Source organism: Lonchura striata, chromosome 19 (assembly GCF_050655825.1).
Source record: "Lonchura striata isolate lonStrDom1 chromosome 19, ASM5065582v1, whole genome shotgun sequence".
Classification (NCBI taxonomy): domain Eukaryota; kingdom Metazoa; phylum Chordata; class Aves; order Passeriformes; family Estrildidae; genus Lonchura; species Lonchura striata.
The window spans coordinates 766,094-792,099 of record NC_140721.1 but is presented as its reverse complement, the minus strand read 5'-3'; the positions used below and the strand labels follow the sequence as shown (position 1 = coordinate 792,099).

General features: G+C 43.4%; 1 protein-coding gene across 2 annotated transcripts; it reads left to right on the top strand.

The window, feature by feature from the left end:
• On the top strand, positions 1-26,006 carry PAFAH1B1 (platelet activating factor acetylhydrolase 1b regulatory subunit 1). Of its 2 annotated transcripts, none has more exons than XM_021533070.4 (11): positions 1-170; positions 14,114-14,322; positions 14,731-14,815; positions 16,292-16,366; positions 17,250-17,456; positions 17,773-17,941; positions 18,851-18,953; positions 19,587-19,815; positions 21,079-21,180; positions 21,809-21,965; positions 22,512-26,006. In XM_021533070.4, the coding sequence occupies exons 2-11, from the start codon at positions 14,291-14,293 to the stop codon at positions 22,583-22,585; spliced, it is 1,233 nt and encodes a 410-aa protein (XP_021388745.1). In that variant the 5' UTR covers positions 1-170; positions 14,114-14,290; the 3' UTR covers positions 22,586-26,006. The 2 variants fall into 2 exon arrangements, with proteins under 2 accessions (XP_021388745.1, XP_021388746.1); XM_021533071.4 differs by lacking the exon at positions 1-170 and adding an exon at positions 273-395.

Below are 26,006 nucleotides of genomic sequence, written 5' to 3'. Positions count from 1 at the left end.
AGCGCCGCGGCGGCCGCGCCGCTCCCGCCCTCCCTCCCGGCGGCCGCGGCGCCTCTGACAGCGCGGAGCGAGCGGAGCGTCCCCGAGCGCCGGGACCGCGCACCGGAGCCCCCGCACCGGGACCGCCACTCCGCACCGGCACCCTGACCCCGCACCGGGACGCCGCGCCGGTGAGTGGGACAGGCGGGTGGCGCCGGAGCCGCGCAGGTCAGCGAGGCGGCGGCGCCGGCGGGGCTCGGTGAGGCCGGGGCCCGCCGCTCCCCCCGGCCCGCGGGGTGTCCCGGCCCGCGGCACGAGCGGCCGCCGCTTTCCTCTCCGCTCCCCCCTCCTCTCCGCTCCCCGCCCTCGCCCGCTCCCCCCTCTCCTCGCTCTCAAAATGGCGGCCGCGCCCGTTGGTGAGGAGGGACCGGGCGGGGCGGGGGGCGGCGGGGGGGCCGACCCGGTGTCCTCCCCCGGCTCGGTGCGGGGGCTCTGCGGGCCGGGGCGCGGCTCCTGCGCTCCCCGCGGGCCCCGCTCCTGCCGTGACTCTGCAGGAAAGCAGGGCCCGGTGGGAGCGGTGGGGCGGGTGCAGAGCCGCCGCCGGCCCCGTGTCCCCCCCCCGCGGGCCGCGCCGCTCCGTCCGTGACTTAGCAAATACCGGGAGAAGGCGATGGGCCGGGGTAAAGAGCGATAAAATCGCCTTCAGGGACGATGGGCCTGCTGTGTGCGCGGAGGGCACCCCGAGCATCCCTCCCCGGTTCCTGCCGGGGGTTCCCCCTGTCACCCTCCCCGGGCAGGGCCGGCCGTCGGGCGATGGCCCAAACGGCCAGCGCGGCCGAGGCACCGAAAACAAGGCGAGAATTAATAATCCACGGAGAGGAGTAGGTGTTGTTTCAGAATTTGTCTCGCATCCCCAGTTTTCCTGCAGTGCTCAGCAGGGCAGCAGCGATAGGAGGTGGCTCAGACCTTCAGAACCAGCTGCAGTAAAACGGGGGAGGGAGGTCTAATCTCTCCTTCTGAGGGTCATATCACTGCCTGGATGCCTGCAGGTGCACAGGCTTCCCGTGAAAACCGTAAAATATTGCTTTAATCCTGTATTAATTACTGCTCGCGAGGTTTTGTTTCAGCAGGAGGTTATAGGCAGGCAGGGCTTTTGATGGAAGTTGGGGGGTGGGAGTGGTGCCTCCTTTGAAAAGTTTGGGGTTTGTTCAGTTCTGTGGGCGTGAGTTTTTTTTTTTTAATTTTATTTTTTTGTTTAAGGTGGATGCAATTAAACTTGACCTTTAATACCAATAATAATGTGACACCTTCCCTTTCTTTGCCATGATATCACTCAAACCATTTCAATAGTGCTGCAGCAGTGGGCTTGGTTGGTGTAGGTCAAGTCCTTTCATAATGAATTGCCTACTAGGAATGCGGGAAGGTTAATCTAAGCTATATTAAAAATCTTTAATAAACACCGTTTTAATATAATTAAATGTTTGGGCATATTGACCTGCCTAAATTATGTATTTTTGTGGTGATTCTCTGAAGTATATGTTCCTATGACAGTATTGTTCATGGCATTAGGAGGTGTTGGTTAAAGAACCTCCGTTCAGTGATGATCATTTTGTAAATGATTGTGCAGCATTTGCTGGTTTTCGGGAGAGGGAGGGTCTGCTGTCAGAATGTTATTTGCCCTTAGAGTAATTTTGTTAAATAGGAAAATTATGTTGGGGAACTAAACAAAGAAAATATTTTAAAACTGTGAGATGCATTGCAAATATCCGGCTTGTTCTCGGGCATCTCGTTTTTGTGTGTTTCTGTTGCTGTTCCCATGTTTGTGGATGCTGTGAGCAGCCATTGAACAGGGAAGAGACTGGGTGGAGTAAGGAGGCAAAGCTGCGAAATGGCTCGATTACCCTTTCAGAGCTTTTTTTTCCTCCCTTTGCCGAGGAATACTAATTGCCGTAACAATGAAGTCTCTTCTTTAGGGAAGAATCTAATGGTGCAGGAAGCTTCGGAAATGAAACAAATCTCACATTCTGTTCTGAGACCGATTTTTCTGCAGGGTGGATTTTGATTTGTCTGGCAGTGAGAAGTGACCAGTCACTGTTGCAAAGCCGGATTTTTTTTGTCTGAGAACCGCTTCAATTTATCCACTCAGATATGCACTTGTTGAATTGATTTTATTTACATTTTAGATAAGAATTGCAATTTTTCTGCCAGTGTTGTACACACAAGATTTTCTGGAATCTAGAGAAGCCTCTGTATTGTGGCTTCATGCTGTTATTTGTTCATGGAACTTCTTGGTTAGAGCGGATTATGGGTGGGCACACAGAAAAAGACAATCCCTGGTTTCTCTGGTGACCACAGTAGAGTGACTGCTGTCAGTGTACAGACTGGATTGCATTGCCCTTCGTCATGTGCCAAGCTCTTGTAAAATTACGTCTCAGGATTTTGGAAGTCCTTTTGAGCACTGTAGCTCTGTAAGAGCATTGCTGTCCCCCTTGGGCACTACTGCTTAAAGTTGTGTAGGAAAAGCATTTGAACAAAGGATTTGGGGAATACAGTAGGGATTGGAGGAAGCATCTAGGAAGGGCTGCCTATGGAAGTGCTCTCCTATTCCACATGTGCCTCGTGGCATTCCCATCTGATTTTAGTGCTGATTGGAGCAAGATCTGAAGCAGGCTTTACTTTTTCATGGGGGTCTCAGTTCTGGAGTGCAGTTTGTGAGAGGAGATGGGCCCACAAGAAAGAGACTGTGCTTCTCTTAGTATGCCCAAAATTAAATTAAGGGGCAGTGGTTTCTGCATTATTTCTAGTTCATTCACTTGGAGTAGATGTTCCAGGATTCAGTGGCTGCATGAGCCAAATACCTGAGTCTAATGTGTATCCAGGCTAAGGCCAATGAAGAACCCAGCAAAACTCTTTCTATCTTAACAGCTTTATTTGATTTTTGTCCTTGAAATTATGGCAGTCACTTTTTCTACAGGAGTAACTTGTTCATTTGGGTTCTACAGAAGCAAAAGGCATCAACAGTTCCTTTCTGGCTGCACACAGGCTCTGTCTTGCCCGTCCTGCTGAGTCCTGTGCCTTTTCTGGCTCCTGTGCTCCTCCCAGCCAGGGAGCTCAGGTTGTGTCTTTGCTCTCAACTTGCCATGGATGGGACAGCTTCAGAATCAACATCTGCTGACTGCCTTGTCCAGCACTGCAACCTTGTCTTCCATGAGGAACTCCATAACCCCTGCCCATCATTAATTATAATGTATTTATACTTCTTGTGAGGTATTCTGGGCAAACAATAGCTGGGCCCCTCTGCCTCAGGGTAGCTCAGGTATAGACTACATATGTTTGTAAGTTTTTTTACAACCCTCTGTAGCTGCCCTGTATTCCTGAACTAGAGGGGTTGGAATTAGCTAGTATGAAGGAGAACAACATTGGAATAGTTCAGTTTAGGGCAGCTCTCTTCTGCTTTGGTCAACTTCAGGCCCATTTTCTAAAATAAAGGCAAAGACTGGGAGAGCAGCTGAAGCATCCATGAAATGGGCACTGAAATACTTGTCAGGCTGAAAATAAGAACTGTGTGGGCCTAATTTAAGGAAATCAAGACAACAATGGAAATCTGTAATTATTAATAGATAATAATTTCAGATTTCCTATAGGGTGTGGGGGAGTTTCCAGCCTCTAACATGTAATTTGTGATGGCAGCTGAAGATCTTTCCCAAGGATCAGAGCCATGTGTGTTGATAAAATGGTGATGGGACTCTCCTGCGAGGTTTGTTACAGAGAAGTTGTTATGTGCTGTCCATACTTGCAGATCTGTCAGTGACGTTACAACTGGCTCCTCTTTCTCCCTTTTATAAGAGCTTATGTATCATTGGCAGGACAACCTGACTACTAAAAATGTATTGCACTGGTGAAGCCTTGCCTGGTTCAGGGGCTTTCTCAGGAGCTACTTTATTATGTGACACAAGGGAATGGGGCTCCTCATGTGGCTTTTGAGGGTTTTATTAATGGGTGATATTGCTTTATCTTTTGGTCTCCCTGACAGAGTAGGCTACACTTTGAGTTTTTAGTAGACATTTACACTAAGATACAATCTTGACCTGTTTAAAATCAGTTTTGAAGTACATAAAGCTGTTTCCTCAGAATTCTTTCTCTGAATGCTGTCTGTGCTAGGGGAGTGTGAATGGCTGTGCTCTGTGGGCAGGATGGTGCCACCACTGGGGTGCAGAGGTGTGGTGAGAGCTGTAGCTCTGTCACATCAGCTTAATGGTGGGGTCCTGAGCCTAGGTTGGGTTAAATGTCTGGTTTTCACGTATTACAATTATTTTAGAACAAAACTTCTCTTCATTCCTACCGTGTTCTAAGACCTGCCGATGAAGAGTACATATTAAAAGCCTTGGCAAGAACCAGGATTTTGTCTGATGAGGAACAGAATTCCAGTTTTACCCTGGAGATGCCAGCTGCTGTGGGTTAGCCCAACAGATGTGTATTGCTAACCTGTATCTTATATCAGTTGTTTAAAAAAGGGCCTTTTCCTCTCAGTTGAGGCAGGACGTGAATGAGGCAATGTTTGTCTCATAATGTTTAAAAGCTTATTCTGTTTTCTTTTTTTTTAACTTCCTGCTCTCTCCTTAAGGGATTAGATAGGTGTGACTTAGGCTCTTTTGCTTTTAGTACACTGTCTTGGAATCCACCTATCATTTCACTTCCTGCTAGCATCCACTGTCAGGAAATTTCAGAGAAAAAGCTTATGTATGGAGTAAGTATATGCTGAACTCCATTTCCTTGGGACTATAAACATACAGTCCTTTCAAAACTAATGTTGTGTACAGCATTGTCACCAATACCAAGAGCACTGATGCATGTTTAACTATGTAAAAAAATCAGCATTATTAATTCAAAGCACTTGCTAGTTAATACATTTGGAATTATTTTTGCCATTTCCTTAATGGTACTGCTTCTGAGTAAGCTTTCCAGTTTGGCTTGGCTGCTTGTGGACTTTGGATAAGGACTGTGATTAAGTGAACGTAATAAATACATTGTTGTGGTTGTGATTTTGTTGATTCTGGAAGACTTAGCTGATATTTTTTACTAGTATCTACTTCCTGCAGCCTTAAGAAGGTGTTTCCAGAGATGGGACCATCCATGGTTGAGGTTTGTAGGTGGTTCAGCAGCAGTGTCTGTCCTGTAATTTCCTTGGATCTGCTGTTAAGTAGGTCCCTGCTGAGGGAGTTGTCGAAGGCTGTTCAGAGGCACCTCTTGTTCTGAGGCTGGTTGGTGACTCAGCTGTCACACCTCTTGTGAGGTAGGTGACGGGCTCTGTGGCGTGGTGCTGTACTGGTTTGCATCTGGGGTAGCACAGGGCCATTCATGACTGAGATTATTTATAACTTGCCTCTTGTATCCATGTTAATTGTTCCTGTTGTGCTCCACAAACCTTAAGTTCCTTTGGTTTAATTAGACAGACAAGTGTTCCCCTCCCCACCTCCCCCCGAGATTGCCTCTGCCTTGTTTTTCTGCTTAATGCTAAAGCAAAGGTGTTACGTTTATCCTTCTTTAAGACTAGAGGAAAATCAACTGGAAGCATCTAGTCTGTTTGTTGGAGATAAATTACTATTTCTTCCATAACAAAACAACATTGGCAGCTTGTCTTGTGCTGGATTCACCTGCTTTTTGGGGTGAAGAAAGAGATTGGATAAACAATTTGGTTTGTTTAAATGCTCATGTCTTTGCAGTCTATTAAGAGGATGATGTCATTAATGAATGTCTGTATGTATTTTAAACAGATGGTGTCTGTTAAGTCAGTAATGGTAGAAGTTTCTGCTTCTCTCACCTTCAGCTCTGTATTAGAGGCAGGAGTGTAGTAGGTGAAGGTGGATGATAAGAAAGATGAGATGCCTTCTACCAGAACCCTGATTTCGTTATTTTTGATACTAATGTCATGAAAGGTTGAACACTGTTCCCTCTAATACAATAAGATGTTATAGATCACAATAATGATGAGCTTTTTGGTTTTGGTTTTTGCCCCTCCTCTTGGCGAGTGAAACCATTTTTGGTCAACAAGGTTTGAAAATGGACAAAGGAGCAACAGGGTTCTCATGATTGAAGAGTGGAAGTTCTGTCTAAGTTCTTGTTTGGATTTCTTTGTGGTTTATACCTTTCCTCATTTCTAAATTATTAACATAGGTGTTCCTTTAAGTTTCCTTCTGGGTATTTTTCTTCATAAATGTAATCAATTCCTGGCCGTTTTTGTTACGTCACATTTCCAGTATAACAGGCAGTTTAATGATTGAATTATTTAAATTTGGATATAGTCCTGTGACCTCTTTTACAGTTATAAATCTGTTACTTAAGTTTTCAAGCCAGAGAAGAATGGGAAAAAGAACTGAGAACAAAGTTCAAATCTTGTACATGCCTGCTGACAGACATATCTTAAGTGCAGCACTCTTCTCCTGGTGGTCTAGAATTGCTATCCCAAAATGTGTATGTGTTGTTTGACCTAGCAGTAAATACCGTGCTGGAGTCATCCAGCTGACCCTGATGTGCTTTGCTCTGAGCGAGTGTTGAGTGGCAGCGTGTAACATGGAGCCCCGTAACACTACCCCTACCTGCTGTCCTGCCGCTGCCACGGCACCCTGAGCAGCAGGGTGGGGGCTGCCATGTCAGAAACCTCCTCACACATGTTAGAGCTTTATTTTCTACCGCAGCCTGCATTCTTCCTGTTATTGGTAGCTAAATTTACCTGCATTTTCACACAGAATTGAACAGGCAGGTTAGAAGAGGGATGTTTTCCCTTGTTTTCCACCAAAGCCTACATACAGACCTCAGGCTGGAGCTCTGACCTGGAGGAAGCTCAAAGGTTCTAAAATGAGATGGTGTGATAGTGCTCACTCAAGATGTTTCTCCTGAGAATTAATTGTCTCATGCTTCTATCAGAATTGCAAAACTGAAGTGATACATGGTGAAAAAATGTTAAGATTGAATTAATTTAAAGTCTTCTTTAAAATAAAAAAAAATTCTAAGCAAATTTGGCCCAGGTTCCTCAAAGTCATTTAGTGTTGGTGCCTGGGAAGGTAACAAGGCCAGAAATGTGTTTTGTTGTTTTATAGTCCTAGAGGTGCGTAGTGACTGCCAGTGATGTGTTAAAAACTTAGCTTGAAATAATAAGGGAAAGCAGACGGGCATAGGAGTTGATTTTGAAATGCATAGGCGTTCCTTTCAGCAGCATGCTGCGTGGAGCACCCAACTTGCTCCTGGTTTACAGCATCTTGATGACATTCCTTAGCTTTATTTTTCAGATGTAATTGCAACCTGCTTTCCAAGTCTTTGGAACATAGGCACTGTATCTGATCTGCTGCAGATTGCTTTGTGGTTCCACATGGATTTGGTGCTGAATTATTTTCAGAACTAAACAACTGTATCAGCTTTTTAGCAAAAGCTGTAAGAGTAGGTGAAATGGGGAAAAAAACAGACATAAAATTATCTACTTTTTTCATGTTAAAAATATATTTCTTTTGATAAACCTGTAACTGAACTGAAACGGAAAATGCTTTTTGTGAATTATTATTCACAAAAAGCACAGAATGCTGTACTCTGTGGATACTTACATTGATGTATCAAGCAAAGTGTTGACCTACGGGCGTTTTGAGACTTCCCTTAATTGCAGAATAACAGGCTTACTAAACATATGAATTAAAAATCAGGCTCAGAGTTGTAATTCAGATCAGATTTGCTTCTTGTTTTGTTTTTCCCAAATCAGATGGCTGTTGGAGCTCACTTCATCGTAATCCCTCAGCCAGCTTTACTGATGTAGGCTGAAAAGTGGAAAAAAGATTAACCCAGCTCATAAATGAGTAGCTTTCTCATATTCTCCCACTCATCCCTGCTGGCTTAGCAGGTGATGGATTCCAACCTTTGCTAGGATAAGGTCTGTTTGCTGCACTAAGTGCAGCTTCATGGCTGTGCCTGGGTGATTCTACTGTGGATGAGCTTTCCTGCAGTAATGGGGGGCAAGATGGAAGCAGGAGAGGAACTGGATTATTTTACTTGTCACTGTTTTTCTTTCCTATCAACAGATAGAGACATATCAAGGAACCCTTTTCAGGCCCTAATAGTTATGCCTAGGAACCATGGATATTACTTCACTGCTGTGGAATCTGGCTTTGAGTACACTTGTAGAAGGAGTTGTCCTACTCTGTGGCTTGAGTGTGATAGAGCAGATTTTTGCTTCTGGGCTTTAAAACAAAATCAGGCCCATTAAAAATTAGTTTAAATTAGAAGGAAGTTTTCTTATATACTTGGTAGAATTTAGCAACATAATCCAGAGGTGTAAGAGAACAATTCACGTGGTTTAGTTCTTCCATAAGGACTGTGGCTGTAATTGCCTGGGAATTATTCCCAAATAACCCCTTTAAGTTCTCTTGTTAATGTTATGAAACAGGATCCACTGTCGAAGAACCTTGCAAGGACCTCTTGTGCCAGCCATGTAGCAAGAGACAATGCAACAAGAGTTTCTCCTTTAGTAATGCACAAATGGATCCTTTCAACTTTAAAGAATTGTGGAATTTAATTCTGATATATCAATTCAGTTACTCTTTTTAGTGGCCTTTGGTTTTCATAAGTGACTGACTGGCCTTTCACTGGGATTGTAAAATTAGCTGAAGAGAGGGAGCCAACTGAAGTAGGGTTTTGTGTATATTAACTCAGAAATAAACTCCAGGAGTATTCTTTGAGGTAAAAAAAACAAAAACAACCTTTTAAGAATGATAGAATGTGTTAGAGAAACCACTTGAAAATTGCTAGCATGTAGCTGGATACGTTTTGTTTTATATGTGTTATTGACATTTTAAATGATAAGTTAAGATTTAAATTTGAACCTAAATGTGAGTAATGAAAAACTCTCAATTGATTTCATATTGTGTACCCAGTTTTGTGTTTCTGATGCTGGTGATGGCTCATGTGCCTTTTTAACACCAAATTCTTTGTATTAGGTGTGCCTGAGCTGGCAATCTGCACAAGTGACATCCGATTTTGTTTCCTTCAATAAACATTATTGGAGAATATAATTAAAAATGTTGTCATAATAATACGGAAAAAATGGTATTGAAGCTGAGTTAACTAAAGTATTAGAATTCTGCAAATATGTACAATTCCTAAAGCACAGCAGTGCTGAGCTAAAGCTTTGTTGGGCTTTCAGAGCTATACTCTGCTGGTCTGTTCTGTATCTGCTGATGCTTTAGCTCTGTAATTGATGCCGTGTATCTCTTCTAATTTTAATATAATGAGCTACAGTTACATGTTTAGTGTACATAGCTTGTGTTTTTGTGGCAAAGACTGTTTATGGAGCCTAAGCAACGGTCATTAAAACTGCAGAAATTGAATTAATATACTGTTAAGTTTCTGGAGGAGCCATGGACATATATTTGGGATATGCACTACCATGGGGGTGCTGGACAGCAGCAGCAGAATGAACCCGTGGTGGTGGTACTGGTGTATGGAACAGTGACTGCTGCTGAACCAAGGAATGAAGCTGGAGCTGATTTTGGTCTTCTTGCACCTCGCTGTGGTAGCACAGCACTGCCAGTGACAAAGGCACTGGCACAGCTGGGTTTGCTGTGCCTCCCTCCTGGGGCTTACTATGGGTGAGATGGATCACAGCTCAGTTGAGGGTGACTTTTACTGTTACTTTTTCTGAACAGCAGAAATAGGCACTGTTAGTCATTTGAGCCGTTTTAGGGGTGTGTTTATGGTGTTGGTCCTTAAAAGTGTTTTTGACACACTTGATGGGAGCAGACAAAGGCAGTGGAGAACTTTGAACCAAACTTACTGACATAATCCTGTGAAAGATGCCGAGGTTTGTTGTGATGGTAGAATTTGGTACCTCAGGATACACTTCTGAAAATGGGGATTTGGAAGGGCTTAGGTATATAACCCAAACTGTAGTACTGTTTAGCATCCATTATACTCCGCTAAACAAAATCATAATGAACTCTGAAGAAATTTACAGACTAAATTTGATTTACTTTTTTGTGTGTACAGAATGGGCACCTCTAGGAATTTTGATTCCAGTGATTCTGCTCTTGCTTGATGCAGGTTCTGGTAAACGAACAAGTATTTTTGTCAGGTTGAGACTAAAATGCTGATGAATTAATTTGGTTCCATAATCTGTTTTTCAGTTTCATTTGGAGAATACGTATAGAAAATATTTAAGTGTCTCCTGAAGCAAGTATGAACACAGTCATAGTAATACCTACAAGCTAAGGCATATCATTTATTGGCGTAACATACATGAGCTGAGGGGAATCTCTTGCCTGAAAGTGATTATTTTTTCTCTACCTCATTTCTGTGACTGAGCGTGTAGCTATTGTACTTGGATACCTCCTGTAGAGCTGTCTCAGCTAACAAGTGGAGCTGAACTTGTTTCATTTTGCTGTTGGTGCATTTATGAATCATTTGCAGGTCTCTCATTAAGTTATTGTGAAGTTTTCCAGTAATCTAGGAAGCACTTGAACCGCGCTGATAGCCATCAGTGGAAGAGCCCAGTGTTTGAAGGCAGGAAGCAGCAGCGGTCTGTTGGATCCTTAGTCACCCTGGGAAGAGGGTGTTCCTGTCCGTGCCAGGTCGGTGCCCGCTGCCAGCGTGGCGCGGGGCTGGCTGGGTGCCCGGCTGGCAGCCGGCTGCCCGAGGGGCGTGTGCTGCCCAGGTGGCACCGCTGGGCAGAGCCGGGGCCTCGGGGCCCCTGCGGTGGCAGCGAGCGTGTCCTCGGTGTGACTCTAAGGAGCCTTTGAACCTCCGTTTAGGGGGAAGGTGGGCAATGGTCAGACACGAAGAGACAGAGGGTCACAATTTTTTCTTTTTTCTTTTCAAATGAGGTCAGAAGAATCTGCACTATGCTGTCTTTACCTTCCTTTACAGATGAGGATTCTTCTGCTTTTTAGGTATTCCTGCTCAGTTTGTTGCTCTTCATCAGTAATTCTCTGTGATTTAGAAACTTGTGCAGGGAAAAATTCTAGCCTGTGATGATTCTTGGCTGTCTCTTTTAAAATTAATTTATTTTTAAAGATTATGCTTTAGTATGGCACTCTTTAGTCCTGCAGCACCAAAAGATTGAAGTAAGTCTGCTATTGTTACTGCTCTGATGTTTCTGCCAGTCCTGAGTATAAAAGCTGATCTATAGCTAAGTGGAAAGGTGGGCTCTTGGGCTGAGGTGCAGTTGCCTGCTGAGGATCTGCTGCTGTTAGTGGAGCTGAGGAGTATGTTTGGTATAGGTAAGGAAGGATTTGTGTTCTAGAAAGCTGTGCAGGTCCTGTGCTGCTGGGAGGAGTGAGAGGTGTCCATTGCATGTGTCATATCTGTGCCAGCGATAGGTTTTCTGCCAGCTCCCAATTTTAAAAGGCTTACAAAGACACCTGATCTTGCTGAGAACACCTGTAGCCCTCTGTTACTGTCCTTATGCAGAGGTTTGTCACTTGGTGCTTTTGTATATACAGGCTATTGATAGGGAATCAGATAGGTTTTAAGTTAGAAACTACAACTTGGAGGAGTCTAAGTGGATATTAATAAAAGGCACATCCTGGTTCACACTTAATTAGTAGCTTTTACTCCATGCATGGCTAGGTTCAGTGTGCTTTTTCCTGTATTTAGTAGTGGACAGAGTAAAATTCTCATGCAAAGACACCTTTTCTTTCAGAAGGGTATCTAACCCTGTCTTGATGTTGCCTTAATATGCTGATACATAGTGATCAGTTTGAGGCAAGATGTAATGAACGTGTGGCAGTTCTTTGTGGGTGTTTTTGTTCCTCAGGATTCCCCCAGACCTCCAGCTGCCTCTCATGGCTGAATTGTTGGAGGCGATGGCTGATAGGTGATGGAGGAGGACTGGTTAGTCTTGCTTTGCTGAAGCCTGTATGTCACAAAGTCTGCTCCAACTGAAAAAAAAGGGTAGTTCACATAGTGGCACAGGTGCGTAATTAATGGTGGTCCTTTTGGGTTTGGACACTCCTGCTTGAGTGGGTTCTTTGTTTGTGGGTTTTTTGTTTGTTTTGGTTTTTTCTTTGTGTACAGTGGGGTCTGGTTGGTTTTGTTTTGTGTTTTCTGGTTTTATCTATGAAGGAGGCAGTCCTAAAAATACTGCACCTTCTATTCAGGTGGCTTTATAGTTAAAAGTTAGGAATACTGGCAGGGTGCTTGGAACAGACCCTTTCTGGAGGAGTGAGATGCTGTAGATCAGTTGGTTGGTGCCTTTGGCTCAGCTGTAATTTGCTAATAGCAGGAGTAGTTGCTTTGCCATTCCAGTACTGGGATCTGTTTCTCACTAACAATTCAGAGTTATATTGTGGAGCAGCCCAGGTGTTGGGAAGTGGATCTAGGATATGGAGAAGTTTGAGGTTACTTTACATTTGACAGGGAAAATGTATTTCTAAATAGATGACATGTGAAAGATGGCTTTACAAACACAGTTGCTGTTATTTTTAAACAAGTACTATAATTGCATCTACAAAATTAATGAGATACTGGGATTTTTTACTGGAGTCAGTACGCTGGCCCTGGATTCGCTAGGCATTCGCTGCATATGGCGGTTCATAGTACAGATCCCACGCTGGGGTTTTGCCGTGGCAGGCTCGGAGGTGCGCGCTGTGCTCCGGCGCTCCCGCAGCGCTGCCGGGGTTCCGCATGCCCGGCCCCGCTGCGCGCCCCTCCGCGCCGGCCGTCCCCTCTCAGCACGGCAGGGCCTTCCTCTTGGTGTTCACCGAGTTTCTGGGAATTTGCATGTGGTCCTCTGCTCTGTACCGAGTCCGGACATCTCTTGAAACCCAGTTGTCTCTTTACCTGGCATGAATTAGCTTATGGGACAAGAGGAGGTCAACTGTTTGCTTCTGTTGTCCGAAAGGATGAGACCTGTGTTGTTAGTTTACAGCTGAATTGTTTCTGAAATAACTATTGGGGAAAAAGTTAGACTAATTAAAAGAAACATTTCCTGTTCAGAGTGTTTGTATCATAACTGGCTTGCAGGTAGTATTACAGTGTGCAGCAATTAATGTGGAAGATCCACCACTAGGGTGAAAACAAGCAACTTGCAGCTTAAGCTCATTTTGAAGCAGACAGCAGGGCCATATAACTTTAGAAAGAAGCCTCTGATCCCCTGTGATGAATAAGTAGCCATTAATGATATAAACTTAGTATTTCCCTTACTTTTATCATAGCAGCCTACTGTTTAAAGGAGGCTCCTTACTGACATTGTTATTGAGCTGTGATACTGAAGTCAGTGTGCGCATGTGCCTAGGGAGGGGCAGAGGTGAGGCAGCGGGAGCATGCAAGTCCTCAAGCAGTGACTTGAACATTTACAAACCCACCTGATGTCTCTGAGCCTCTGTGTGTTGCCTTGGTTTATGTCGGTGCTTAGGGCTGGTCGGTTGGTTGGACTTGCTGAGCAGCCTGAGTGAATGGTGAGTTCTCTACAGAACCTGCCAGGTGTGCAAGAAGTGCCATTTCAGCACTTCCCATGGTCATGGTGCTCGCAAGGTCCCTGCAGTGCAGAAAGCAAAGGCAATGTGAGTTTGGTGATGTCACTTTGTCAGAGCTTGAAGCTGCCCTGTTGAAGCAGATTGTGCACTGAGAATGCTGCAGTTCATGTTTCTGAATCAGAGCATACTAATGAGTCTGTGTTGGAAAAGCACAGCTCCACTGACTTGAACTACCTCGAGCGTGTCGGGTTTCAGCTGTATCCCGAATTGGCTGGCATTGCCAGAGGTGTTGTGATCACTCCACTGCCTGAGCCCAACTGCAGTCATGGGCCTGTGGCAGCTCTTCCATGGTCATGGTGTCACTGTGATCAGATTGGAGGACTGTTTAAACATTTGCCATGCCCTAAATATTGTTGAGATGGATATTAACACTAAGTAAACTACATTAACACATGATTGAAAAGAAAACAAGTCTCTTAGTCAAAGGTTCTTCGAAAATCCCTCGGGTGGTGGTACTGGAGTGGGAAAAGTCATTTGTGTGCTGCAGTTGTGTAGCAGTGTAGCTGCAAGGGCCCCATGCTGGGGTAGAGCCAGAGTCTTTAAAGATGCTGTTTGGATAAATCTAGGAAAGGTGCCTGAGGAATGCTTGTTTTGAGGAAACAAATAATGTCTCTTTCTTGTAGATGGATTGAATCTTCTGTGTTGAATGCCTCTGGATTTCCTATTCGATTTCACATCTGGGGAAATACTTGTGATTTAAGCCACTGTGGCAGACTGAATTGTGGATCCTGGGTTCCCAAGACTTCAGCTCTTGAGGAGAAGCCACTGCTCGATCACGTTAACCTGACATCTTAGCCACGATGGTGCTGTCACAAAGGCAACGAGATGAACTGTAAGGGATCATTGTTTTTGTGTTGCATTTTCGTTAAACTTCAATTATTAGCATTTGTTCCAGAATAGATTTTAGAGTGTCTGTGTTCACATGCCCTTTAAGTACTGTGTATTGTGGTTTGGCTCTCTCTTTATTTTTGATAGAACTGCTGATATTTGAAACTAGATTGGGAAATGATGAAAATATAATTTCAAAGTTACTGATGACATAAAAAATGGGTTCTTCAATTTGCAGTAAGCACATTGCAATATAAGCTGCAATCTATGAATTCTGCAGTTATCTTGAGTAAATTCTGGAAATTTTTTGCTGTTTTACTTTGTAACGTAGACAAGGATCTAATCAGAATGCACTATGTTGTGATGACATTATTTCTCCGAGTCCTTAAATTGTATTTAAAATGTTTTGTAGAAATCGAGCGATAGCAGATTACCTCCGTTCCAATGGCTACGAAGAGGCATATTCAGTTTTTAAAAAGGAAGCTGAATTAGATGTGGTGAGTTCAAACAAGATTCTTCACCTGTATTTTAGTTCAGAAGTCAGTTTTACAGCATTTGCATCTGTTCTGGACCTGTGTGTCTGTTACGTACCTGTTAGCTCAGTTTAAGAAGAGGAGGTGATGAGCTCGCACAGCTTATTGCCTTACCAGGAAAGGGAAAAATAATCATTGGGTGAGTTGACCATTTCTGAGCAAATGGTACTATAACCAGATTTGAAATGGTCTGAGACTGTGTAACTTTGGAGACTCAGTTCACTGGGAATCTTTGAGAAACAGGAAGACAAAACTGGACTACTTTTGTCCTCTGCTTTGTCATACAGAGCCAATGTTGGAAAATTCTTTTGAGATTTAAGTTGGGTCAGGAGTTAAGTCATTGCCTGAATCTGTTGCATACCTCTTGGGGTAACCCATGTAGTAGGAGGGCGGGCTGAAACACTAATAGAGATTCATCATCCAATAAGGCCAGGTTGGACAGGGCTTGGAGCATGTGTTCCTCCCCAGAAGGGGTGATGGAACAAAATGAGATTCTAGGTCCTTTCCAGTCCATACCAGTGATTGTATGACCAGCTCTGGTAAGCAGCTCTGTTTGCTTAGACTGTACAATGCCAGTGACTCAGACCAGTCATTTCTTGTAACTTCATTCTTTTGATTTACTTTTGTCACAGATAATTTGGTATAATTTTTAACTTGGCCACCTATTAGCACAGGAGGTGTGCATTTCATATGGCTACAGCTGGATTGAGTAGTAAACTTCTGTGTGCTGGATAGATCCTCAGGATAAATCCTTGCCTTTTCTTTATTACATATCTTGCATTGTTCTTTTTCCAAAATGCTTGAAGTCTGACTTAATTTCTCCATTTTGCTACTAGTATTGAATAAATAAGTAGAAATGACAAATTGAAATGCCATACTTAGAATTGAAAATCCTAATATTATTTCCCTATCTGCCTTATCTATCAACCTAATTTAGTCTCCTCTTCCCAAAGCTTAGGAAAGCAATCTAAATAGGTTAGATGGTCCTGAGGGAAAGAGAAAACGCAGTTGCTAAAAGTTTCACAACTTTTATGCAAGAAAATCTGAATTGGAGTGGGCTATAATAAAGTGGAAATAAAAGGTAAAGGCTGAAATTATTTGAGTAAATTGGAATGATTGATGTGTAGCTCTACAAAGAAAGATTTAATTTTTGTATAGATTATTCATGCAAATACCTCCGGATTTCACAAGTGCTTCCTTATAGTAGTAGATTAACATCTGTCTCTGACCAAGGTAGCAAGTCCTCAGAGCTTTTATCTGCTGTGGAGTAAGACTTGGCATGATTATTTTCTATGTCTATTCATCTCATTCAGGATTATTGTAGTATGAGACTGTAATTTTGTAATGGAAAGCAAGTGCAGCACTTGGTTCCTTCTGCATCTCTGATGTTTGTTTTTCTGTGTTGCTTTTCTTCCTCTTTCTTTAAATGCTTCTTCTCAGAATGAAGAGTTAGATAAGAAGTATGCTGGACTTCTGGAAAAAAAATGGACATCTGTTATAAGATTACAAAAGAAGGTAAGTAGAGATCTGCCGGATGTGCACATATAAAAAATTAGCCCAGAAAGCATTCAGCACTGAACACGCATGTACAGTCCTGAAGCTGGAGAGGCAAGAAGTGCCTTGAGGCAGGTGGTGAGCAGGGAGATGGAATCGCTGTGTGCAGAGGGTCAGGCTGGGCTAGGAGGGAGGAAAAATCGGTGCTGCCTGTTGTCTTTGGCCATGGCCCTAGAGGGAAGGAGCCATTAGCTCCAGTGCATTCCAGTGAGAGTACAAAACTCTTTTTAGTCATGCTTCAATGGCTCAAGAGTGTATTAAAAGCAAAAAGCAAAAAAAAAAAAACAAAAAACAAAAAACAACACCACAAAAAAAAACAAACCCTAAAATCAGTGTGTTAACAATAAAGTCCTATCCCATGTGCAGGTTAATACAGCGAGGGTTTATTAGCCCTCCAGTGTTTCTGTTGTTGGTTAAAGTGTGTGCTAGCTCCAACAGGACACAGAATTCCTGCAGCAGTAGCATTCTTTTTTGTTAGCACAACCTTCTTTGGTAGTTCGGTACAATAGTAATCCAGATGTACTCAGTGTGTGAGTAGAGGGGATGTTTTAGAACTATTTTTTGTCCTGTGAAAATATTTGGAAATTTGAAAAGAATAAATGATTAATGATTAAATTATTAAGAATTAACTATAAATTATTAAAGAATAAGCTATAAATTATTAATTTATGTTTGATTTTTAAAACCAGTGCTACTGGATGTTGGTAGTCAGTTTTGATCAATGCAATCTTTGCTTTACTTTGAGTTTTGGAGTCAGTTGTTATTTGGATTACTAGTGAAGAAGGTGAATTAGGTCTTGTATAAAACGGGAAATAAAAGATCTCTTTAAAATTCTTACACTTAGGTAATGGAATTAGAATCGAAGCTGAATGAAGCTAAGGAAGAATTTACATCAGGTGGACCTCTTGGTCAGAAACGAGACCCTAAAGAGTGGATTCCTCGTCCTCCAGAGAAGTATGCGTTGAGTGGGCACAGGAGTCCTGTCACTCGAGTCATTTTCCATCCAGTGTTCAGTGTTATGGTCTCTGCTTCAGAGGATGCCACAATAAAGGTATGTGTGCACTCCACACAACTGGCTGTGGAATGGGTGACATCAGTGCAGTGAAACTTGTTCTCCTGTTGGGCTTATAAGCTTAACATGAGCTGAAAAGCAGTTTTCAAAATGCATGCTTTCAGTTAATTTATATGTAACAAAATCACATAATAAATTTATTTTTCTCTACTGTTAAGCTTTTTTAGGACTGTCTGTCTCTTCCTTGATTAATTATTGAATAAGGTGCCAGACTGGCCTGCAGAGTGCAAATGTGAGGTTGGAGAATACCAAGAGTAATGGGCTGCTGCTAACAGGTTGTCTGTTCCCTTGTCAGGTGTGGGATTATGAGACAGGAGACTTTGAGAGAACCCTGAAGGGGCACACAGACTCTGTGCAAGATATTTCCTTTGACCACACTGGCAAACTCTTGGCCTCTTGTTCTGCCGATATGACCATTAAGCTATGGGATTTCCAGGGCTTTGAGTGCATCAGAACTATGCATGGTAAGGTATAAAGGGATTGATTTAGCAGTCTGTAAAGTGAAGATATATATATATATATATATATATATATATATATATAATTTTTTTTTTTTTTTAATCCAGGAAAACTGCTGATGTGGAAAGGGGTTATAGACCAGAGTATTTTCTAAAAGAAAAAGAGGGGGGATATAATTTGAGTGCACTGTAAATAAGGGAGGCATGCAGTGTTTATGGAATGAAATAGCATCTTAAACTACTATGCATGATGGTGTAGGAAGCATCTCATAATGATGCTGAAATAAAATGACAGAGGGATTTTAGCTTTAAATATTAAATGCTTGCTAGACAGTAAAACTGCCTTCAAATGGGTGAAAGATTCCTTCCTTCAGCCCTCTGTGTTCCTGATGCAGGGCTACAGGAAGGGAGGAATCAGTGCCAGAGTAGTTGTGGCTGCTCCATGCAGGGTTTGGCTGCATGTGTTTGATCACACGGAAACATTCCCTTTGCACTGGGTTTGAAAGCCATAGGAAAAATGAGAAAGTACAACACCCAGAGCTATAAGATTCTAATATTGACAGTGAATGTTTTTTATAGTCTTATGTAAGAGCTTTTCTCTTGCTTTTAAGATCATCTTTTAGAAGTGGTGAGTAGAAATAGAGAATATTTGAGACTTATAAAAATAAACACCCATCCATAGGTATACGCAAGTAAACAAAAAGCGCCTTTAAGGATGCTCAATCTCTGGACTGTGTGAGTTCTAAAAATATGGATGATTATTTCATAAATTCTCAAGTTTACATGTAAAGATTATTCAATAAAGCATGCTCTGCTACTACAGCTACTTGACCAAGATAAAAAAAATGGCAAGTCCTGTGTGCTCTGTGAAAACTCTGCCAGTGCCACTTAATAACGGCTTTATTTTGTTTTTAGGTCATGATCATAATGTTTCTTCGGTAGCCATCATGCCCAACGGAGATCATATAGTTTCTGCCTCAAGGGATAAAACTATCAAAATGTGGGAAGTCCAGACAGGGTAAGTGCTCTTGTGAGCAAACAGCACCAGAACAAAAGCGAGGAGAAACCACTGTGTGTAGAAATGGGACACGGGAATCTGAATGTCAGAAGGCACTCTTTGAATTGAGAAATTATGTTCTGCCATTTTGAGTAATTCATTGAAAGATTCTGCCTCAGTCATTAGGCAGAGGGGCTTAGATTTAATACTGACTAATTAAAGCTAACTGGTTTTGTCTTTTTGGAAGCTATGAGGGTAGATCTCTAGCTCTTGAAGAATTAGGAAACAAAATTCACTGGTTAACCATGACTTTAAAGGGAGTATCTGTTACCCAAGGTGTCTCCTGACCTGTAAAGCTCTACTTGTTCTTAAAATACCTGTTTAATGCAAGTAGTCACATCAACTTAATTTTCCCCCAAGTTTCCTGCTTTTTGCCTTAACAAGATTTTGCTACTCTTAGCTGTCGCTGCTTTCTCCTGTCAACATCCTTTCCACAAACTCTGCATGGCGTGCCCCATCACCTGCCAAGATGAACATGTGTGCGCTAAAATACTTTATCTTAACCACTGAGTAGGTGAAGTGTCCTGGAATTTCTGAGGCACGCGCAGTGGGTTCCTGCGCTGGTGGCTGAGTGATGCTGTGTTTTTTGCACAGTTACTGCGTGAAGACTTTCACGGGGCACAGAGAATGGGTGCGCATGGTGCGGCCCAACCAGGACGGCACCTTGATTGCCAGCTGCTCCAACGACCAGACGGTGCGCGTGTGGGTGGTAGCGACAAAGGAATGCAAAGCTGAGCTCCGAGAGCACGAGCATGTGGTAGAGTGCATTTCCTGGGCTCCCGAGAGCTCCTACTCCACCATATCAGAAGCTACAGGATCAGAGGTAACATTCCTGGGCTGTTACACAGGCATGCACGGGGAGATTTTTGTCTGTGCTCTGGGTAGCACTGATAGCCACTGAGCTTTGGGCTCAAAGGCCTGGCAGGTACAGCAGGTGTGTGAGTACTTTTGTCCGAGTATCTTGGTGTGCAGTTAAGCCCTGTCTTGGCTTCCCAGGATCCAGCTTTTGTGTTTAGGACCTATCCTTGCACTAGTGAAAGTGAACTTCGGGGAGATGCTCTGTTCAGGGAGGGGTGAGAGTGGGACCACTGTCTTGTATTGCAGCAAAGAAATGTGTAAAGCAGTTTCTCTGGCAGAATGTAAAGATTATAAGGATGCTTAGCAATTGGAAGGTAGAGCGGGGAAGGAGCCAGTCAGGAATGCAGAATGAAGCTGTCTTGAATGCAGTGTGCACTGTGCTGGAGTCAAGCACCGATTGCTGTGATTTACTGTACAGCTACTGATGGCTGAAAGCATTCCTTAACTAAAATGAATCACAGTTTGTGTGATCACCGATACCTCTTCTAGTGAGCCTCAAGAAAGGCCTAAAGGCCAGAAGAAATTTTCGTTCTAAGGATGTTAAAGTGTAGAGAAAAGGAAATAGAAATAAGCTCCAGTTTCTAGTCAAGCCCCCCACCTGGCATTGCTGTTTCGCCCTCTGCCTCCAAAGGCCATTATAATCTTTTAGTTGTAAGTAATTAAGACCAAAGTCCGTGCGTCCTTCCTGTGGCCGTGTGGGCTCTGCAGGCGGGGCCTCCCCTGCCCCCTGCTGGTGGGATCGGGCACAGCCCGAGGGAACGCCCTCCCTGCACACCTGGGCCAGGTGAGAGCTCCGTGCATGGACACGCACAGAAATCACTTCACAGTAGGAAGTTTTCAGAAATTCCTAACCCTGCTTCGTTGCATTTTATGAAGAATACGAACACAAAGGTATGTGTGAACTGCATCCTCATCCCGAGATGTGGCACTTGAGATGTCTGCTGTTAACAGAGGATGTCTTGCAGTAGGCAAGTGTGTATTCAAAGTGTTACTCGGCGTGTGGAATCAGCAAGATAAACAACTGTTTCTTTTAGCAGATTGTGTAATTCTCCTAGCATTAGTACCAGTGCTTGTGACCCAGCTTTGTCAATGTGGGTTTACTTGCTGTGAGCTGTTGTATGATCTGATTTTGGTACTAAACAATATCATTGGGAAGGGATCTGCTTCATTACTCCTCTTGCCACTTCCATCCTGTGTGTACCATAACTTAAAAAATAATTTTCTGTAGACTAAGAAGAGTGGCAAGCCTGGGCCTTTTCTGCTGTCTGGATCCAGAGACAAGACCATTAAGATGTGGGACATTAGCACTGGCATGTGCCTTATGACACTTGTAAGTCCATTGGTGTTTTTTCTGGCAGTCATAGCTGCATGTGTACAACCAGTTTTAATGAAATGTATTCTCTTGCATGTCATGTTTTCAAGAGAAGCCAGAGTTATAATAATGCAAATGCTGGAAATACAGTTTTAATGGCTTCTATGGTTCAGATCTTGTTGTTGCTAAGAAATACTAACAGTCTCCAAAATCATCATAGTGTGAATGCAGTACTGTGGTGTAGGTTCTGTGATGAGTAGCTTGGTTTGTTTACAGAAATGCTGGCAATTATCTGAATTGTGACTTCAGTGAAATACCATGTTGTTGCCACGTGCGGGACTTCTCGTGGGCCATAGCCTGCTGTTCCCAGCTCTGATTCTGGCTGGACTGGGTGGTGGTGCTGGGGTGGGGAGCAGAACTTGAGCAGATCACATGAGGACTGCTGTTTGTTTGCCCTCAAGTACAGGAACTTGCATTGTTGGGAGGACTGATAGAAGTGTAATAATAGAAACTGGAGATAAGCTGTGAATTCTGACAGGGCTCAGTGCTGTCCTGGCGGGGCCTTGCAGGGGTCCCTCAGTGTGCCGTAGTGAGGTGTGGGATGCTCAGCTCTCAGCCTGCTCACTGATCTCTCCTTGTGCACAAGGTGGGCCATGATAACTGGGTACGTGGCGTCCTGTTCCATTCTGGGGGAAAGTTTATTTTGAGCTGTGCTGATGACAAGACTCTCCGTGTCTGGGACTTCAAGAACAAGCGATGCATGAAAACCCTCAACGCGCACGAACACTTTGTTACCTCTTTGGGTACGTATTGATCCCAAATCCAGAGCTGCTGCTTCCCCACTGGCTGCAGCTGAGCACCAGGCTGGCATTCACCTTGGGGCCCTAGTGGCACTCTCTATAGAAGAAATGAACTAGAAATTAACTCCAGTTTATAGTCAAACCTCCCAGCTGTGTGAGTTGTAGAGTTGGAGTGTGCTGGATTTTTCCACTTCTGCTGCCAGTGTTGCACATGGATAAGAATGTTAACTGACAAGGAGTTCTGGAACCTGTCACCAGCACGTGCAGGCATGTGGGGAGGGCTCTAGTGTCAGTGCTTGCCCAGCAAAAGGAATAGAAGGGTGTGCACAACAGTCAGAAAAGAGTTACTTTGAATTCTGGATATTCCTGTTTTTTGTTACTGATCTTGGTAACAGCATGAGAGAGTTTGGCTACAAAAGTACTGCCAGGAGCTTTAGAATTTAGCTTTTGAGCTGTCAGAATTGTTTTGAAAAAGTAGTGCCATTCAGCGAGAGGAGGAAGTGCTGAAGTTTGGGTTCACTGGTAACGTGAGCTTTTGTCTCCTGGCAGATTTCCACAAGACAGCCCCGTACGTGGTGACTGGGAGTGTAGATCAAACAGTAAAAGTGTGGGAGTGCCGCTGATGGAGTTCACAGTGACCCCCTTTCCTCTGGATGCACTCAGATACCATGGTTACCCATTGAGCTCTGTTTAAATAAATATTGTCCTTTCATGTAAATTATTCTGGATGTAGATTGAGCTTATTAAATGTTACACACAAAGTATTCATGCATGGTGAATCCAAATTGTATACTGTAAATTTACATACGTTGTCTAGAAGTACCATAGGTTTAAGAACATGGGCTGGCATTGGTCACATCAGACCTGAGAAGGCAGAAGTGGGATGGTTGGAATAGGGCACTTAACTGAATAGTTGACAGTGTCGTTATGTCGGATAATTATACCTGTTTTTCTTTCTGCTGTCTGTTGGTGCCTGAATTGGTGACCTCATTTGGGAAAAGTTTTGTAGGGCTCTTTCAGAAATGTGTATCTATGTAACATCACTTAAGTGTGCTTAATAAATCTTCTCTAAGAATACTAGATAATAAGGCTGCAATTCAGAATCTTCTGAACCTTATATGTAATTAATGGAAATTAATTAAACTCTGGAATATTTGTCATGAAACATTTGCCAAATCAACAGAAAACATTTGTTTTGGCCTCCTATCATGCAAGGGTTGGTATATTTATAGAACTGACTGTAAACCTGAAATAAGACAACAAATCTTAGTCGCAGCTGATGTGATAAATGTATTTATTTTTTATTTGGTCATTCAATGGTTAAGCTGTGCTGTTAAACTAAGTTTAAATGGTTTTTGTTTGGTTTTTTTTAATGCTAGATGAACTTCCAGGAGGAGTTGTCCATCCCACTAGAGTTTAGTGATCCAGTTTCCAGTAGAGCTTCCTCTCCCAAATGACTGCCATGGTCCAACTTGCTGTTTGCTTTCCATGTTTGTTAGAGATGTGCAATTCCTATTTACACAGCAGGATCAAAGGACACTTCCCTCATTCACTGGCAGGAAATTGGAGTATACAAAAGTGTTTTGCTTTCCTTAGTGCCTCCTTGGACAATGAGGTGATCCTCACCTTGGCAATGTGGCTCCAATAAAAACATCCTGGGGTTTGCAAGTGGAGAAAAACCTTGGGCTGCAGCATTGAAATGCTTTAAAGGAAGCACTGAGTATCTTGAGAATCAGTTGACAATGGCAGGTCAGATCCATGCAGGCTTCTAAAAGAAAGATGCCATGAACAAAACCCACACCCATCTGTGGGAATGATGATAAACATTAAAACCAGACCCAAATCCTATCAGCAAAACCAGCCCAGCTCAGTTATTAGTATTTATGTTGTTTGGTGTACACAATTTTTAATTTGCATATCCCTAAAGTTACATATTTTGACCTGAAATTAATGAAAATATTATAAATTAATATTTTAATCAGCATTTTTGTGACAGATTCCATTGCAGATAACCAAGAATTACAATACTTATCAAACTAACCAGGTGTTTTTAAAAATCAACTTTAAAATTGACAATACAATGAAGTTCCAGGCTGATGTTTTAACAGGTGAATTTGTGCTTCATTTTATTCCTTTGGTCCATGGCTTTTAAAATGTCCCTTTTAAAGCTGAGAGTCCCTGACCAGCGTAGGGTGGGCTGGAGGGTGAGCACACTGCACTGGTGAGGGGGAAACTTCCACAGTCAGCCCAGAAGGACCCTTTGTTCTGTGGGAGGAACTGGATTGGGGTGTGGGATCCTCTGGGAAGCAGTGGAGAAAGCGGGGTTCTGATGGGGGGTTTTCAGAGCCAGTTTAAGATCCAGGCTAATCTCTTAAATCCAGTGGTTTCTGTCATTCTCAGTGTGTGTTGCTGCATAAGCATGCACGAATAAAGTCTGTTTTGTTTGTTAGCTTCTTGGACTGGAAAAATTTGCTGCTTTTTGTCCTATTGGAGAATTCCAGATACACAAGTAGTGCATCTTAAATCCCTCCATGCATCTGCAACTGTAAAGTAATAACATCTGTTTAATTCCTGGTAGGACCTAGAAACTTTATTTAAGCCTAAAGTAAACCACCCTCATGTACATAACTCAAAACCTGAATGAGAAATTAAAGGTACCTGTGATGTGGAAGTTGTCTACTGCATTTTTTCCCTGTAGCAAAGAAGCATTTACCAGGACACCCAGCCCCAGTGAGTGTCACTGCTGTGTGAGACTCAACACTGCTCCTGTGCAGAGTGAGCCTTCTGGGGCAGCAGGGAATGATCTCAGGGATGGTCCCGACCGGACCAAAGCTGAAGCCCTGCTTGGAAGGGAGCCACACCACAGGCATGGGAGTGAGGGGGACACTCTGGGACGTGCTGTGGAACTGTCCCCACTGTTACTTTCAGCTTGTGCTGTGCCTTTGCTGCAGTCAGACCTGCAGCAGCGAGGTTACTGGGTCAGTAATGAGCTAAGTGCTTTGGAGGGGGCGAGAGGCTCACTGGTGCTTTGGCACTTCCTGACTAAACCGGGCAGCACGTGCCAGGACCCAGCTCTGGCCTGGCACCAGAGCCACTGCAGATCCCTGGGCTCAGCCTAGCCTGCGGCACACCACACAGGCCAGAAAGTGCAACATTTTTTGAGGTTGATGTTTTATAGTATCTTGCACTTTAGAAGGTGAAACAAACCCATCCTGCTTTTGTGTGGTGTGACCAGTGTGCCCAGGACACTGAGGAAAGGAAAACAACCCCTGGGTTGCTAATGAGTGGAGATTATGGGCATGGGGTCCCTGCCTCTCCTCTGCCGCTTCCTGTCCATGTGAACTGCCTGAGAAATCACTCTTAAGACAGCTCCTGACTCCCCTGAGAGCTGTTTAAAAGGAAAAATACTTTGTTTTTGTAGACAGTGGTGGCTTGGTAATCCTTTAATGATTTGAATATTGCAAATGCTGAGTTGAGTGAAGGAAAAGCGCCCTTGGAGCGAGCTGTTGTGTCCAGCTGTATATAACGTCCGTGTATTAAATCAATACCGAGAGTCCTGTAGCAAGAGCACGTGCATAGAGGGGTGGGATGGACGGGGGGGGGAGTGGGGGGGGTCGCGTTGGATTTGCAAGTCACAACTGGCGTTAACTGGCCTTTTTATCTTTCCACTGTGTCATGTAAGTAGCTGCTTTCCTGTCCTGCCTGTCCCTCAGGCTTCCCCGAGTTCATTCTGAAGAGAAGTTAGCAAAATCCTCACGCTTTAGAGTCGATCCCGACATCGACGTGAAGGCAAATGTCAGATGTTTGTTTGAGCGCTGTTAGAGGTTGCAATTGGAGAGAACAGTTCCCAGGCTGTAGGAGTTAACTGAAGCTATTGACACAATTAAAGCAAAATTGGTAAAGGAATGTATATAATACTGCTCTGTGTTTTACAGTAAGATTTGTTGCTCTCAGACTGTGTAAAACAAAATTTATTCATGTTTTCTGCATATTAAAAAAATCTTATTGTACCAATTGGTAAACTATTAAATGCATATAAAACTA